The sequence below is a fragment of the Vidua macroura genome, chromosome 4 (assembly GCF_024509145.1).
Source record: "Vidua macroura isolate BioBank_ID:100142 chromosome 4, ASM2450914v1, whole genome shotgun sequence".
In the NCBI taxonomy this organism is placed as follows: Eukaryota; Metazoa; Chordata; class Aves; order Passeriformes; family Viduidae; genus Vidua; species Vidua macroura.
Genome location: NC_071574.1, coordinates 20,026,828 through 20,041,789, shown reverse-complemented (window position 1 = coordinate 20,041,789; position 14,962 = coordinate 20,026,828). Strand labels below are relative to the sequence as shown.

Sequence of the window (14,962 nt, the reverse complement as noted above, 5' to 3'; positions counted from 1 at the left end):
GCGGGGGCTCAGCGCTCCTGGCAGGGCCCTGGCCTTCCCAGCAGTGCTGGAATGCCGCAGCAGCCGGGGCGCGGGCGGAGCGGTATGCACAGGCGGCCCCCGTCCGCTGGGCTGCCGGGCTTTAGCCTTCCGATCAGTCGCCGCTCTAACAGCAGAATCCGACGGGCGAAGTTAAGCGCATTCCAAAATGTAAGCTGTTCTAAATGAAGGTCCCAATGGCAAGGCAGCTTTCCAGTGTTTGAAAGTGCGTTAAGCACAAAATGTCGCTTACTAATAACAATAGTCAGTTTCTTTCATTTAGCCTGTTTCTTTTTCCTTTTATGTGGCCTCTGGTCACCTGGCAAGCTCATTTGTTTAGGAACTCAAATTTTATAGAACGTTTCAACCTCAAAAAAGGTTGTTGTCAAAATCTCCGTTGAGAGGGGGGGAAAAAAGGCCAATGAGCAAGCAATTATGTAACTCCAAGTACTGATTCTGGTTTTAGTGCCATCTATTAGAAAAAGACTGGGCTCCAAAAGAGCAATGCACAAGCATGATACCATTCAGATCACCAAAATGACAGTCAATATTGGAGCAAACCACAGACAGATGTTTGCAAGGGCTCAGTATGGGGGGAAGAAGTCCCTAAGGTATGTCCAGTGCCCACAAGTATTCGTGGCCCTTACGCTGCATCTCTGGCAGTTTGCAGTGCTTGTGCATTTAGCAGAAAATGTGTGATGGATCAGGTGAAAAATCACCTGTATTTGCATGGATCATGGGTGTTTAGAATAAAGAGCTACTCCAATAAAAATTACACCTGTCACGTCAGAATTTACTGGCTTAACCAGTAAATAATACTGGCTTAACCAAATTTACTTTGGCTTAACCACTGTTACAAGCAGCTTCTAGAATAACTGAAAGCATACATAGAGGAAAACATACTTTTCTGTGTTTGTGTTTGTTTCTGTTTTGTTCGTTTCATCAGCTGGAGACCTTTGCAAAATAGATCATTTCCCTTTACACTCTGTTTCCTCTGTTTCTGCTTGCGTAGTCAAGGAAGGGAAGGTACACACACACAAACAAAAAAACCAAAAACAAAACAAAACAAAAAAATTATGGAGCATAGCCTGGAATTCGTGTGAGGGAGCCAGGAGTTTCTTGTTGAAACCATTTTTTAACTGGTTACATTTTATCTTCCTGAAGAACTTTCAAGGCTGCTCTTGCACTTGTCTACAGGTGATGCTCAGCTCAGATGAGTGGCCTAAAAAAAAAAATCCTGCTGCAGGTTCAATATACTTTTGCTGCCTGTGTGAAGCCCTTTGAGCTCACAGCTGAATGTGATGCTCACTCATTTTATATTCTCCTGCATATTTTATAACAGGCACTGCTTGAGAAAATGTAGACACAGTCCAGTGTCCAAATTAATTCCAGAAAATCAGAGAGTGCACTACTCTGAAAGTCCTTATGTAGTGTGTGTATATATACACATATATATAAAAGTGGGGATTATTTGAGGACAACTTAAAAATAGCCTTGAAAGTGACTCTGGGCTTTAATCTCCCATGTGATGTTGCATCATAAATGATGAGAAGGAAATACCTCCAGGCTCTAAATAAACCTATTATCATTTAATCTCTAATGGGTTATTCTGAATTCCAAATTCTGTGCACTTACACAGCACATAAGATTACTTTGGATTTCCAAGTCTGTGGCGAGCACTGGTCCAGAACAGTCAGGAGACGGAGACAAGAGATCTCTAGAGCCCAGTCTTAGGATATCTGGTTTACTGTGGGGGCTCTGCTCAGAGCTGCCAGGCGCAGCCCGAAGCAGGCCCCAAGGAGTGGGGGCAGGGCGAGATACTGAGAGAGTTCCAAGAGAGGGTCCAAGAGAGCAGAGAGAAGGGGAGGCAAAAGAGAAAGAAGAAGAACAAGAAGATGGAGAAGAAGATGGCCCCGGCTTCTCAGGTACACCTTATCAAGGGGGCTTGAAGGTGGGTGCGGAAAAGGACTTTGGACCAATGGGATTACAGATACATCATACTTCAGGGGAGGGTTACAGGTGCGAGATAAACTCTACATTTTTGAGGAATGAGACAGAACACTTTATCTGACCCTTTGTTTTGTCTGTGGGTCAAAAAAGGGAGTAATCTTCCACCAGCTACACCACTGCCCACCAGCTACTTAGCAACCAAGGTCTGTCATCTCAAAGCTCATTTTCATCTCAATCTGGCTCACATTCTCTGCACTTTCCAAATCCCCTGCTAGGCAATCGTACCTATAAGGCCTTCTTGTTTCATCTTCCTCAACATCAGTCCTACCAGAGGCTTAGAAAACCATAAAAAGGGAAACAACAGTCACGAGCAGGCCAGTGAAGAACAGCAGGCTAAGCTGCCAAAATAGAAATCTGTGGCAGTGTGGCAGCATCAGTTGGACATGAGATATGGGCAACACCTTGGATTTCTGCCAGTTCCCTCTTTCCACAAAAATACACCAGAGTGCTGCCTTTCTCAGAGGATGTAAGCATCCCTGTGATGTCCTGTTTGTTCCAGGGGGGTGAGGGGGACAGGGGTTAGGTTTGAGCAGGCCATGTGCTCCCCTCTGCTGGGAGCTGCCATCCTCTGAAGTCCTATTTCCCCTCCTCCTATCAACATTTCCATGCCATCTGCTTTCCTGTACTGCCCTGGTGCTTGTGGTGAGTGCTTGAATTATTTTTTTTTTTTTAATTTTTACAAATTACTATACTGTAACTTAAAAGGAAACTTGCCTTTTTTTTTTTTTTAAGTAGGTAACAATGTAGTTCTGCATCATACAGGAAAGACTGACTTGTTCAGTATATACAATGCATCTCTTTGAAACATGCTTACATCAGCCTTTGACTCCACTTGTGAAAGGCCCCCCCATTCCAAGGAGGACAGAGAACACAGACACACTGCATGCTATGCTTATCTATGTAGGCAGATGCATAAGAAAGGAAGAACACAGCTACAGAGGTGAAAATTTAATCCATCATCATTTAATTTATGACAGTGTCTTCTTTACATATGGATGTCCCCTGACACATTTAACGCACCAAAGAGAAGACTGCTGAAAAACCATGGCTGTTGTTTCTCTCCCTCTCTCCACATAGCAAAATACACAGTAAACACACATCCTGCCTGACATGGTTAATACCCTGCCAGTGTTCTGCACTGTTTTGACAATGACATTCCTGAAGCTCTGCCAGCCTTATGTCCACAGGGCTCTGTAGACAGTGCTGTTCTGCAAGCCTAAGATTTTATGATTTAATTGTGAAACATCTCCTTAGAAGATATAAAGAAACATGACAAATATCACAATTATCACACTAAATAATAAAAAATTGTATTATTATAATTCATTAATACAGCTTTTGAAAAACTCTAGGCATGATCAAATTCTCCTACGAATTTCTCTCAGATAAATCATACACCATATCCAGGTGAGCACAGACTCCTCCTTCAATTCACAATCTCATTAAATGTGTTAGTTGCTCCCATGAGAACCCTTAAGTAACACAGATGAAAACCTTAACCCAGCTTTGCTTTGCAAGAGTGACTGCTTAGCACATCCCGGTTGTATGCTTGCTAATGCATAAATGTACAAATCACAGAATCCCTGCTGCTGGGAGTTCACTGTCCTAAGGTAACCAGAACAGTGCAGACCCTGCCTGCACATATATGTAAATATGCTTGGTTATCAGCTTGCTTCTCTGAAGTGTGCCAAACAGGATTCTTCTTTCCTAACTTTACAATCTAACTATGAAATATCTGGTTGAAGATTAATTTTATAAGCAATGTAAAATCTCAGCAAATACATGCACTCAGGTGTTTATAAAGTGCAGTAAAAATAAGGCAGGGTAGAAACCAGTAAATTTGAGTTATTAAGAGAAAATATGGCAAGTGAACAAAGACTCATATTCTTATTTTTGCTTTTAAGTGCTTCTATCCCAGAGTTAGGCACGGCCAAAACCTTCATTATGCTCTATGGCATAAAGCAACTTCTTTTTGAGTATTTTTTTACTGCTATATCTAGGGAGGAACAAAATCAGGTGGCAAGTATTGGCATGGGGAAGGCTCTCATCTGGATTTTCTACTTGAGGATCTGCAATCCAAAATCTAAAACACTCCAGTCCATAGCCAGAGATTCGATCAGATCCTGACAAAAAAGCTGAAGGAACAAAAAAAACAAAAACAAGAACAAGTTAGCAAATGGAAAAACAAAATAAAATAATGTTAGCTGAAAATCATTAAAGTAATTAATGTTAATGAAAATCATGAAGGGAAATTAGTGTAAACATACAGATATTTTCCTAAGCTAAGTATTATGCTTTGTTGAATTTGCACCTGAATATAGATTAAAGTCTCTTAGTGATTCAGTAGTCACAAGCCCTCTTTTACTCTAGATTATAGACTTTGTGGATGAGAAAGGCCAGGCTAGGTCTGGCCTTCTACCTTTGAAAAGGATGACCTAGCTTCTGCAATGCCTTGAGAAAGGTAAACTGCTCACAGCAACACAGTGTACTCCCACAAACTGCAGGCTCTGACCAACAACACAATCACAAAAGTAAGGGATAAAGTAACTGCAAGCTTCAGCGTGGTCCAATGCACTCAAGCAAACCTCAGGGGATGTGAGAAGGGTCAGAGCTGTCCCTGTACAACTTGTTGCGTTATTTTTTGTGGTTTTCCCTAGAAAATATGGCAGCAGCAGGGGTGAACTGTGAAAAGCTACATCTTGGAACTACAGTATAGTATAGTATATAGTATGTGTGTTGTGGGGGAAAGAAAAGGGCTATGCAAAGTTTAAAATGCCCGATATATATTACCAAGAAACATTTTCTTTTTTTCTTCTGGTAGCTTGTAAAACACAGTCCAAAAATTCCTGATGGTTTGATCTAACTTTGTATACTGTCCGTATATCACATTCTGTCAAAGAGACAAAAATAAAACAGGCCAGGTTTATATTTCAATTTTTCCATTTATATTTAAAGCAACATTTTATATGATAAATTTTATAATCCTGTTCATAGATATTCAAATCCCCTTAACCTCTGGAATCTGCTTGTTCATTTGTTTATCAAAGATTCATATGCCAATCCCTGAGTTATGGCTTGATACCTATTCCCCTTTATTCTTGTGGCTGACATAGATTAGAAGCAGAACATAGACACAAATCAAAAAAAGACAAAGTTCTCTGAGCTTCTGTCCATCTGTTATGCACTCAATGAAAGAACGGGTCAGAAGTAGTTTATGCATAGCAGACAGAGCAGAAGGACACTGTGCTTGTATACAATACCTTTTCCAGCAGATGCCAGTCAAATGTTGTGTGTCCCTGGAGAAGAATCTGCAGCTCTTCAGGGAAAAACATCTTCCAATTTCTAGCTGGGCAGCCTCTTAAGAACCCTTGCATAAAGTCCTCAAATGGCTTCTGTACTGATTTATTGAATTTATAATTCACATACAAATCAACATATTCTTTCCTGCAACAGATACCAAACAAGCATTGGTGGTGCTTTTCTGAAAGGAGAATTACAGAGAACTTTATACTTTATTCCTTTATTCCTTTATTCCATATGACCTGCTGTGGTGTACAGACTCAGTCTTCACTGAGACCAGTTGTCACTGGCAATTAGTTATTCACTGAATAAGCTGGGAGCATCTTCACAAGTAAAAGAGAATGCTGGCCAGAATGGATTCATTTTGGTAACATGAAGTACTCCTTGTACTTCATGTGAATGCTCCAATGAAATCCTGTCTGATACCTGATTATTATAAAAGATGGAACCTAGCAGACCTAACTCCCATTGAATGCCCAAGAATTTCCCTGAAATTGAAATAAATATTTGCACAGCTGTTAATCAATAGTTTCACTCTTATTGTTGGGGAAGATGAAACAAGAAGGCCTTATAGGTACGATTGCCTAGCAGGGGATTTGGAAAGTGCAGAGAATGTGAGCCAGATTGAGATGAAAATGAGCTTTGAGATGACAGACCTTGGTTGCTAAGTAGCTGGTGGGCAGTGGTGTAGCTGGTGGAAGATAACTCCCTTTTTTGACCCACAGACAAAACAAAGGGTCAGATAAAGTGTTCTGTCTCATTCCTCAAAAATGTAGAGTTTATCTCGCACCTGTAACCCTCCCCTGAAGTATGATGTATCTGTAATCCCATTGGTCCAAAGTCCTTTTCCGCACCCACCTTCAAGCCCCCTTGATAAGGTGTACCTGAGAAGCCGGGGCCATTTTCTTCTTCTCCCTTCTCTCTGCTCTCTTGGACCCTCTCTTGGAACTCTCTCAGTATCTCGCCCTGCCCCCACTCCTTGGGGCCTGCTTCGGGCTGCGCCTGGCAGCTCTGAGCAGGGCCCCCACAATAAAACAGATATCCTAAGACCAGGCTCTAGAGATTTCTCATCTCCATCGTCCCAGCCGTCCAGGACCAGCACTCGCCACACTTATCTCTACTTCAGATGGGGATTTGTGTAGTGACATTGTACTGTACGATCAACTCAATGTAAATGCTCTACTTCAAGCTTCTTAAACAGCCCTTTCATGGATCCCTATGGATCCTCAGGTCATCCGCATAATTCAGGACACACGATTCCTCTCTGTCCTTTGTGCAGAGATTAATATTGATACATAATAAGACATACATAATAATATTGACATGAAGCCTTATTGATATATTTCTCCTTCTCCTTTATGTACAAGATACATTCCATATACATAACTAAGCAGGAAACATTTTGCTCTTAAAAAACTCTTACAGAGGTGTACCTGTAGCTGGGTTTCACAAACAAATGATCTGGTTTTGCCTGAAAATACTGTTCAAGGTTATTTTTTACATTTGTTAGGAATTTTCCTGTTAATGCCAGGTCTCTGTATATGCAGATATCGGGATATCCAAGGATCCCCGTGTTATCCACTGCTTGCACAAACTGCCAGTGTTTGGCATGTGTGCAGCAAGTACAGCAGGAACTGAAAGTGTACAACCTACTGGACCAAGACCAATAGCACAATACAGAAGTCAATATTTTCTAACAATATATGGGGATGGGTACAGACATGTTATTTCATACATTTGTAACAAGATAACAGGATTAAGAAATATAAAAATAAAACTGACCTGTTATCCTTAGTGACAGGAATGTTGGCACCATTTTCTTTAAGTTCAACAACATCTGTGGAATCTCTTCCTTCCATTATCTATGCAAACAAATTAAAACATTGGCTGCTGTATCTATATGTTACAGATACGTATGTGCTACATCTCGCATTCCTCCTGAAGGGCCTGACATGGCATTCTCACTAATCTGAGTTTACAGACAAGTTGTGTCATTTGCACTGGGACACTGTCTTGCCCGAGTACCTATGTGGGATGTCTTACCGTGAAGTCCAAGTCCAAGCTATCACTTTCTTCATTCAAAATTTTCCGAAGATTCCTATCCAAACACAAAAGGGATTAAAGAGAGAAGAAACATGACCATTCAGCGCACTTCCAAATTTTGCTAAAAAACATCATCATGCTGCTGACATAAGCTGAGCACAAATGCCTCTGGTTAGAAAAGTTTCCAGGCAAGTCCATCCCCATGCCCTGTGTGGACAATTTTACACAAAGTTCAGTGACAACTGGGTTTGGGACCACAGTCTTGCTTCCAGACATTGTCTAGTGAGGAATTAAGTGTGGAACGGAGGGATGATCTGGGAGAATTGTTTTGGGGTGCAGCACCTTTCCAAGTATCGCAGGCAACCTTGTGTTCCAATTCACTGAGGAACCCCAATGAATTTAGCACCTCAACAGAGTCACTGGCTCATGGGATGGGGTTCTCATCTTCTTGGTTGTTTATATCACTTGCCTGGAAGACTGGGCTTCAGGGGCCTAGAAGCATTATGTTGGTGGCAGCAGCACCTCTGCCTCTTATGTCTGCCTGGTATCTCCTCTTGCAGTGCATGGAAACTTTGTACAAGTGTTCTCAGAATTGGCAGCATTTTGTAATACTGTACTTGTGCAAGGCAATATTGTGGAAATTGATCATTAGTAAATCAGGAAAAAAAACCCAACATTAATAATTGAGTCATTAGTTCTTTCAAGTCCAAACTACATCCCAAAGTGTTTTGAACACTTATATATTCACAGTGTGGACTTAAGCTCTGGTGGAGCAGAGATCTGACACCTTCTAAGTCATGAGGTTTGGCATTTTGTTTTGGCAATGCCAGCCTCTGAGAGCAACATCGATGCCCTGGACAAGGACCTCCTTGGAAATCTGTGGCTTCTAGCAGCTTCACAAAGGCAAATGTAGATGCTATGGGTACCACAAATTCAGCCTCTGGGATCTCCCAGTGTATGGTCAAGGCAAGGGACCCAGCCAAAGCTCACACCATGACTGGCTCATACCGGCCCATGGTTGGCAGCAGATCCTCAAGGTCCTCTAGGGTGGGAGCCAGGTCCAGTAGCTTTTTGTAGAGAGCCCTGGGGAAGGGGAAGGGCACCGTGCATTGGTTAAACAGTGCCATTCCACACAGTGTCCCGATCAAGAGGAAGGTGTCCTCATCCTCACAGCTCGGGGCCTGGTTAGGAACAAACACACCTGGTTAGGAACAAGCCATGACTGCCTTTTCCCATGGGTGGGGTACCCATCCACCCCTGCAGGGCTGCCTTACCTGTCTGGGGAACCACACGAGGCCGGAGGCGAAGTGGCAGAAGGCGCTGGTGCTGGGCTGGCAGAGGGTCCTGGCTGCAATACTGAAGAGCTCCTGGGACACCGCACCTTCGTCCACCCCCATCTCACCCAAAAAAGACACCTGCAAGGCCCGAGACACCCGTAGATGGAAACATCCATGTTGGCCACAAAACCAGATTCCTTACCTGGTGTACAACAAGCCAGTAATTACACAACCGAGAGACGCTGATTATTTATCTCACAGTTGTGCCAACCTGGGTACTCGGTGGTAATCCACAAATCAAGCACACCCCACCAGACTTTTTGAGCCATTATTTGTACACAGAAATTCAGAGTTAGTAACTGTCCAAGTCTGTTATGCTTGGTTAGTAATTTCCAAACAAGTTGCATAACCCCAGCTAACTTCCACACACCCTCAGGGGAAGGGTCTTCACCTGGGCAGGGGTCCCTGTGGGCATGATTTTAACTATTATAATGAACACAGTTCTACAGGCTACGTGGACCTTGAGTATTTTGCCAAGTTAGCAATGTATATACAGACATACTTCAACATCTAAATTCACTGCATCCTTAAGGCTTTTCAGTTCCCGGATGTCCTTGGCTAGGAAATGCTGGCTGCTGCCTGTTCCACTGACTAGGTCTCCTTTCTTCCTGATTAAGCTTGAAAGTGTACAAAGATCATACACCGAAAGCCATGCTGACTTAAGATAAACTTGATCCTTTCGACGCTCCGAAACACGCACAGGACTGCGCGCTCCCCCGGGGCGGGGCGGGGCGGGGCGGGCTGTGGGCGGCGGAAGCGGCGGCCATGCTGCGCGGCCCGGCTCTGCTGCTGGTGTTGCGGCGGGCGGCTCGGGGCGGCCCCGCGCACGGCCGGCACTGCCGCCGGCAGCAGAAGCGGGAGCAAAGCTCGGGCTCGGGCTCCGGCTCCGGCTCCGGCTCCGGCTCAGCGCGGCCACAGCCCCTGGAGCCATCATTGCTGCGCTTCCTGGTGTGCCCGCTCTCCAAGCGGCCGCTGAGGTGAGGTGGGGCGGGGGAGCTGCGCCCGAGCCCTGGGCAAACCCAGGTTAGTCCCTGCTCCTTACGTTTTCGCTTGGCTGTTTCTCCCCCCCTCCCCCACTTGGCTGACCAGGTACGAAGAAGCTACGAACGAGCTCATTAACGAGGAGCTGGGTATCGCGTACCCCATCATCGACGGCATCCCGAACATGGTTCCGGAGGCTGCCAGGAGGACGCACAAGAAGCCGCCGGCCGAGGGCTCGGAGCATTCGTGAGGAGCCGCCGGGCACGGCGGTAACGGGGCCTGATGGCCGGAGCAGGGCTGCTGCCCTCCCTGCCCACGCTGACTGTGCTCGTTCCCCTCCTGTCCCTGGCAGGCCTGTTCTACTCGGCCAGCGTAGAGGAAAACTTCCCCCAGGGCTGCACCAGCACAACCAGCCTGTGTTTCTACAGCCTCCTCCTTCCTGTTACAGTACCAGTTTATGTGTTCTTTCACCTGTGGACCTGGATGGGAATTAAGCTTTTTAGACACAACTAGTGTGGTGCCTTTGCTAACCCCTGGGCTTTTCTAAATCAACGTAATTTGTTTAATCTCATCGAGTATTGCAGTTTATTTGAGAGAGTTTCCTTCTGGTACTAGGGACTGGCATTTTCCTGGTAGGATCTGGAACTGTATGAAGCAGCAGCCCATTATTAACTACTGCTAATGCAGATGAAGAGTAGGAGTAATAAGAACTACTAATTCCCTCTGTTTTATCCTTTAAGAGTGCTGTGCATTTGTAGTGGCACTAATTGAAACGTTAGTTTTCCTTAGGAAGAACTGTACCCTGACTGAATAAAATAAATTAAAATTAAAACATACAATTATATTAATCTCTCTGAGAACTTTGGGGCTTTTTAACCAGATATGTGTACTAAAATATTTTGTCTCACTGTCAGAAGAGCAAAAATTAAAATACATCAGGCTGGTGTTTAATAATAAGACTTGAGATGAGTCAAAAGAAGACATTTCTTTCCTGGGTGATACCCATGTCTCTATGTGCAGTACCTGCAGATCTTTTCTTTCTAGGGCCATGATGAGAGTGCCACATGCCAAGTTCTCAGTATTGTCTGAAAAATATTCTAACAGCACACAGATATGAAGGGGGCAGGCCAATGCTACAATGAAGGTTTCTTTTTTATGTTTTGCATTTGGGTAGTTTGTATGTGCAACACAAAACACATTCATGTCCTTCACCTGCTGAAAAATGCAGAAATGAAGCACCAAGTTGTAAATGCTGCACCAGGCTTTAAATGCTGTGGGATACTAACAGTGCAGTTATATTTTCCAGACTGCTGCTGGGTAAATAATATTGTGATGTACAATGTGAAAGGCAGTGCTCACAAGGTGTGCCCAAAGGCTGACTTGAACTAAGGGCAGCTGTTTGTCAGAGCTTGTTCAATAGGTGGAGACTTGAAATCTAGAGGACAGTACAGAGCACACCCTCACTGTGTCTCTAAATAAATGCCTCTCTCAAATAGGTGCAGTGAGGAACCAGGAAGGAAAGGTAGCTCTGGGAGTCTTTGTGAATCTTCTCCTAAATAAATGGGAAAGAAAAGCCTTGACAGCTCTTGTTGGCAAGAAAGCTCACTTGGAAAGCACCAGGGCACCAAGGTCTGTGGTTCCTGTGGCACAAACATGGTGCCAGACTTTGTGTTAGTGACAGGTGGGGCACGTGGTTCCTGAACTGAACTCTGCTCTGGGCAGCTGGCTGACGTCCTGTTCCCACATCAGCCAGCTAATGGCTTTTGCAGGGCAGGGCCAGCATCACGATTCCTATGGGAAACACAACTGCCACAACCTTTGGATCAGTGTGGAAGCCACAGATTAAAGCACACGGAGACAGCAGCATTGTAATCAGATGCTCATCTCTGGCCAGCACTATCCTTCCTTTCCCTTCAGACAGCATCTCCATGAGAGAGATATAATTTTGTGGCTGTGTTACTTGCTGACCCCTCATGCTGGTTCCTCAGACGCTGGGGTTTTAATGTACTAGAAGAAAGTCTCAAAAGTCAGTCTAGCAGCAACAGTACTGGACTTTGACAACTGAGTGGTTTTATTCCATTACCCCAAAGCCACCTCACAGTAAACAGCACTGCCACTTGCATTTAACTTATGCCAACAAAGCTGCCTGGAATAAAGCTGCCTCTAGATTTACTCTACACCATCTATGGAACATGTTTTATAATAATTTGAGGAGCAGTTCTTTCGCTGTATGCTCAGAGGATACTGAAGCCCTTCTACCAATATACAGTAACACTGAAAATCAAGGAACACTGCAGCAAGATACTTAGAGCTAACAAGTAATACAATTTAGTATCTTACCTTTAACATCTTCCTGAAGTCTTGGTTTGAGGCAGATTTTAAATTTTTCCATATGTCTTGGAGAAGGCATTGTCTTCGGACACAAAAATTCCATGCCTCAGGGATCCATGTAAAGGGCATCTGAATAAAGGGTATCTAAGGATTGAAGTAATAGTCTCTTAGCAGTGTGTTTATCTCTTCTGATTGGTAACAAAATTGGCTGCACTTACAATAGAGGTCTTGGACAGAGCCTTGCATTCTGTAATATGAACGCTGATCTTGTTTTCCCTGTCAAAGATACATGGGTACTTGCTCAGCTTCTCTAGGACTGTCTGAAAGCGCAAGAAGAAAGGAAAAGACATGCTGATTTTCCCTTGTGAAACCAGAGTTCAGGGACATGTCTGCAGACTGAACTGCCAGTCTGTACCCTGGCAAACTTCCATGTCTCTGAAATGAGACCTTGAGTGCATGAGCACTGCAGTAACAGAGGTTCACATCCTAAAAACAGCTCCTACACACTCCAGTGAGTGAGAAGCAGAGAGAGGTATCTAATCTCTCTGTGCAGACACTTGTCTACAGTAGTACCTCTAGAATAAAAGAGAGAGAGTGATTTTAACAGTATCTTCCATAATTCAGCTAAACCAAAATGTCCTGGATACTCAGGTTATGGCATATTGTTTTTAGAAACTGATGGGTTTATTATGTGTAATACCAAAATTAGATACTGATCTAAAAAACAATCTAATTTAAAGTGTTACACCTACAGTGTGATAAGGTACCAACTTCAGGTAACATCCTAATTGGCTTTTGATTCTATGCTGTTGCTCAAACTTCCTCCTCCACTCTGGCTAATTGGTACAAAATTGGTATGTTAGCAAACAAAAGCTTATGAAGGAATTAGGCAGTTGCCCTACAAATTCCAGCCAAGTTGCATGAAAGCTTACTTTTTTTTTGCCAAAGGAAACCCCTACTATGCACATTTCCATTTTATGCTGCTTCCTTTGACACTGACTGCATTTGGTAGCTAATTTTCACTCTGTGTCAAGAAATGCCGCAGATTATTTTTTATTACCACAGCTTTGTTTTAAGATGTAAGTACATTGACATGCTCAATAGGATTTATAAATAGAAGTTTAAAGACACCTCAAAATATTTCTCTTAATTAAACATCATAAAATCCAGAGAAACACGAAGTATAGCAACAATCCCTCGTGCTGCTATTTCACAGTGATTATTAGTTCAAAGCAAACAGAGCTGCTTAAGATGCTGGAGGGCAGCTCCAACTCTCAGAACCAGGGATCATCTCAGGAAAGGCTCTATTGTAGCTGCTGGAACACTGGGATGGTAAAGGGCTTGCATAATTTAAAGCTTTGGAGGACTAGGGAAAATGAGATGCCTTTGAAATGTGCTGGGTTAGTCTCTCGAGTTGACTTCCATATATATATATACATATTATTTAAATTAAAAAAAAAAAGTGTTTTGCACTGCTGATAAGATTTATACTTACTACTATATTGAAGTGTGAACATATGTTGATAATCGCTCCCACTTCATGTACATGGAAGTTGCTTTCATGTATTCTGAAACCAGTTCTGGAGTTCACCTGCATTGAAACACACACTAGTGAGCTGTGTCTGTCTGGCAGGACAGGACTGACAGGGCTTTCTTCAGAAAGGGTTCTGAGACCCTGCACAGAGGTTATGGAATAAAAGTGCTCAAGAAGCACAGTGCTCCACAGTGAGAAGTCTTAGAAAGCCATGTATAAACTAGCAGGAAAGCAATTTTCATCTACAATTAAGATCCCTTAACAGGACTCCGTCAGAAAAAGTGTATTTCCCTTGGAGTGCCTTTCATGTTTCCACAGTTCCCTATTCATGTTCCTTATTTTTGCCTGGAAAAGAGATTTGCAGGGGGACAGTGAACATTTAAAGCTCCAAATCATGTAATCACTTACAGAGGAGTAGGCCTGCTGCATTTTTTAGTTTATTTATCTGCATAAATACAAATTTCAGAGTCTAAACTTTGTGGCCCAATTCTGCATTCTCAGCCAAAAGGATATTCAAGTCTGAACAAAATTTAACAAGTCTCTCTGATTTATACTCTGTGCTCGAGCTCTTAACTTTCATAAACTTTGAACATCTTCACAGGAGAAAGTATGGTTGTCCAGAAGAACATAGTTATTGCTTCCTTTGTTTCCCTTGTTCATGTACAGCTAAAGCGGTTCTAATGCTGTTGTCCCAGAGAATTTGTCAGGTTAACCAGCTCTTAAAGCATCACAGAGCATTACTGTGGCAGCCACAATGTGCTAAGCAGATAGGTTGTCTTTTAAATGCTCTGAGCAGTTACTGGGGTGAGGGATCTCACCAGCAGAAAGGGGAATGGGCATGTTACGTAAAGGACACTACATCCATAGCTGTGTAGGCATCAATGGATGCACTCCTGATACCACTGAAAGCATTCTCCCCTCTGCCAGGGTCTATAACATGCTTTAGCTCTTCATTTCTACAGAGGGTCAGTTTGGCATAACTCAAGCAGGACTTCTTCAAAACTGTGCTGGTGTAGAGCCTGAAGCAGTGTCAAACCCAGAGAATTCAACAAGTGAGAAGTATTAAAATACTCTAGGCTACATTGAGACATCCTATCTAATTGGGATCCAAGCACCTTCTCACCTGGTAAAGCATCTGCAGCATTTGCAGAGGCCCAGTTTTAACTGGGTCCAGGTTGAAGAGGTGGCTTGGACCCGTGGCCATGATCTTCTGGACAAATGAGAGCAGAATTTTCTGGGAAACCCTCTGGTACAGAATGACCAGCTTCTTGAAAATGGATGTTTCTAAATTTGACCATAGGCATTCTGTAAAGAAAACAGCTAGTGAGGTCACAGGTAACATACAGATCACTGCAATTTGTGGATGAAGCTGTTTTTTCCCTTTTTATCAAATGAATTGAAAAAAAAA

At 43.3% G+C, this 14,962-nt stretch overlaps 3 protein-coding genes across 7 annotated transcripts in view; 2 read left to right on the top strand and 1 right to left on the bottom strand.

Moving 5' to 3' along the window:
- Nucleotides 1-2,961: 2,961 nt before the first annotated feature.
- The window catches only part of LOC128805894 (probable E3 ubiquitin-protein ligase HERC4), a 24,860-nt gene continuing 12,859 nt past the window's right edge, over nt 2,962-14,962 (bottom strand). For all 5 annotated transcript variants that reach the window (XM_053974880.1, XM_053974879.1, XM_053974882.1 and 2 more), the window contains 11 exons: nt 14,678-14,859; nt 13,516-13,611; nt 12,239-12,340; nt 12,030-12,164; nt 8,646-8,786; nt 8,380-8,552; nt 7,372-7,426; nt 7,111-7,190; nt 5,289-5,472; nt 4,819-4,918; nt 2,962-4,163 (listed from right to left, as the gene is read on the bottom strand). In XM_053974880.1, the coding sequence (XP_053830855.1) occupies nt 3,949-4,163; nt 4,819-4,918; nt 5,289-5,472; nt 7,111-7,190; nt 7,372-7,426; nt 8,380-8,552; nt 8,646-8,786; nt 12,030-12,164; nt 12,239-12,340; nt 13,516-13,611; nt 14,678-14,859 (1,463 nt within the window). In that variant the 3' untranslated portion in view covers nt 2,962-3,948. The remainder of the gene's footprint in view (nt 4,164-4,818; nt 4,919-5,288; nt 5,473-7,110; nt 7,191-7,371; nt 7,427-8,379; nt 8,553-8,645; nt 8,787-12,029; nt 12,165-12,238; nt 12,341-13,515; nt 13,612-14,677; nt 14,860-14,962) is intronic.
- Nucleotides 9,442-9,939, top strand: PYURF (PIGY upstream open reading frame). The gene is made up of 2 exons (XM_053974889.1): nt 9,442-9,685; nt 9,798-9,939. Exons 1-2 carry the CDS (start codon nt 9,474-9,476, stop codon nt 9,937-9,939), a joined length of 354 nt encoding a protein of 117 aa, XP_053830864.1. The 5' UTR covers nt 9,442-9,473.
- PIGY (phosphatidylinositol glycan anchor biosynthesis class Y) lies at nt 9,972-10,528 on the top strand. The gene has a single exon (XM_053974890.1). It carries the CDS (start codon nt 9,972-9,974, stop codon nt 10,200-10,202), a length of 231 nt encoding a protein of 76 aa, XP_053830865.1. The 3' UTR covers nt 10,203-10,528.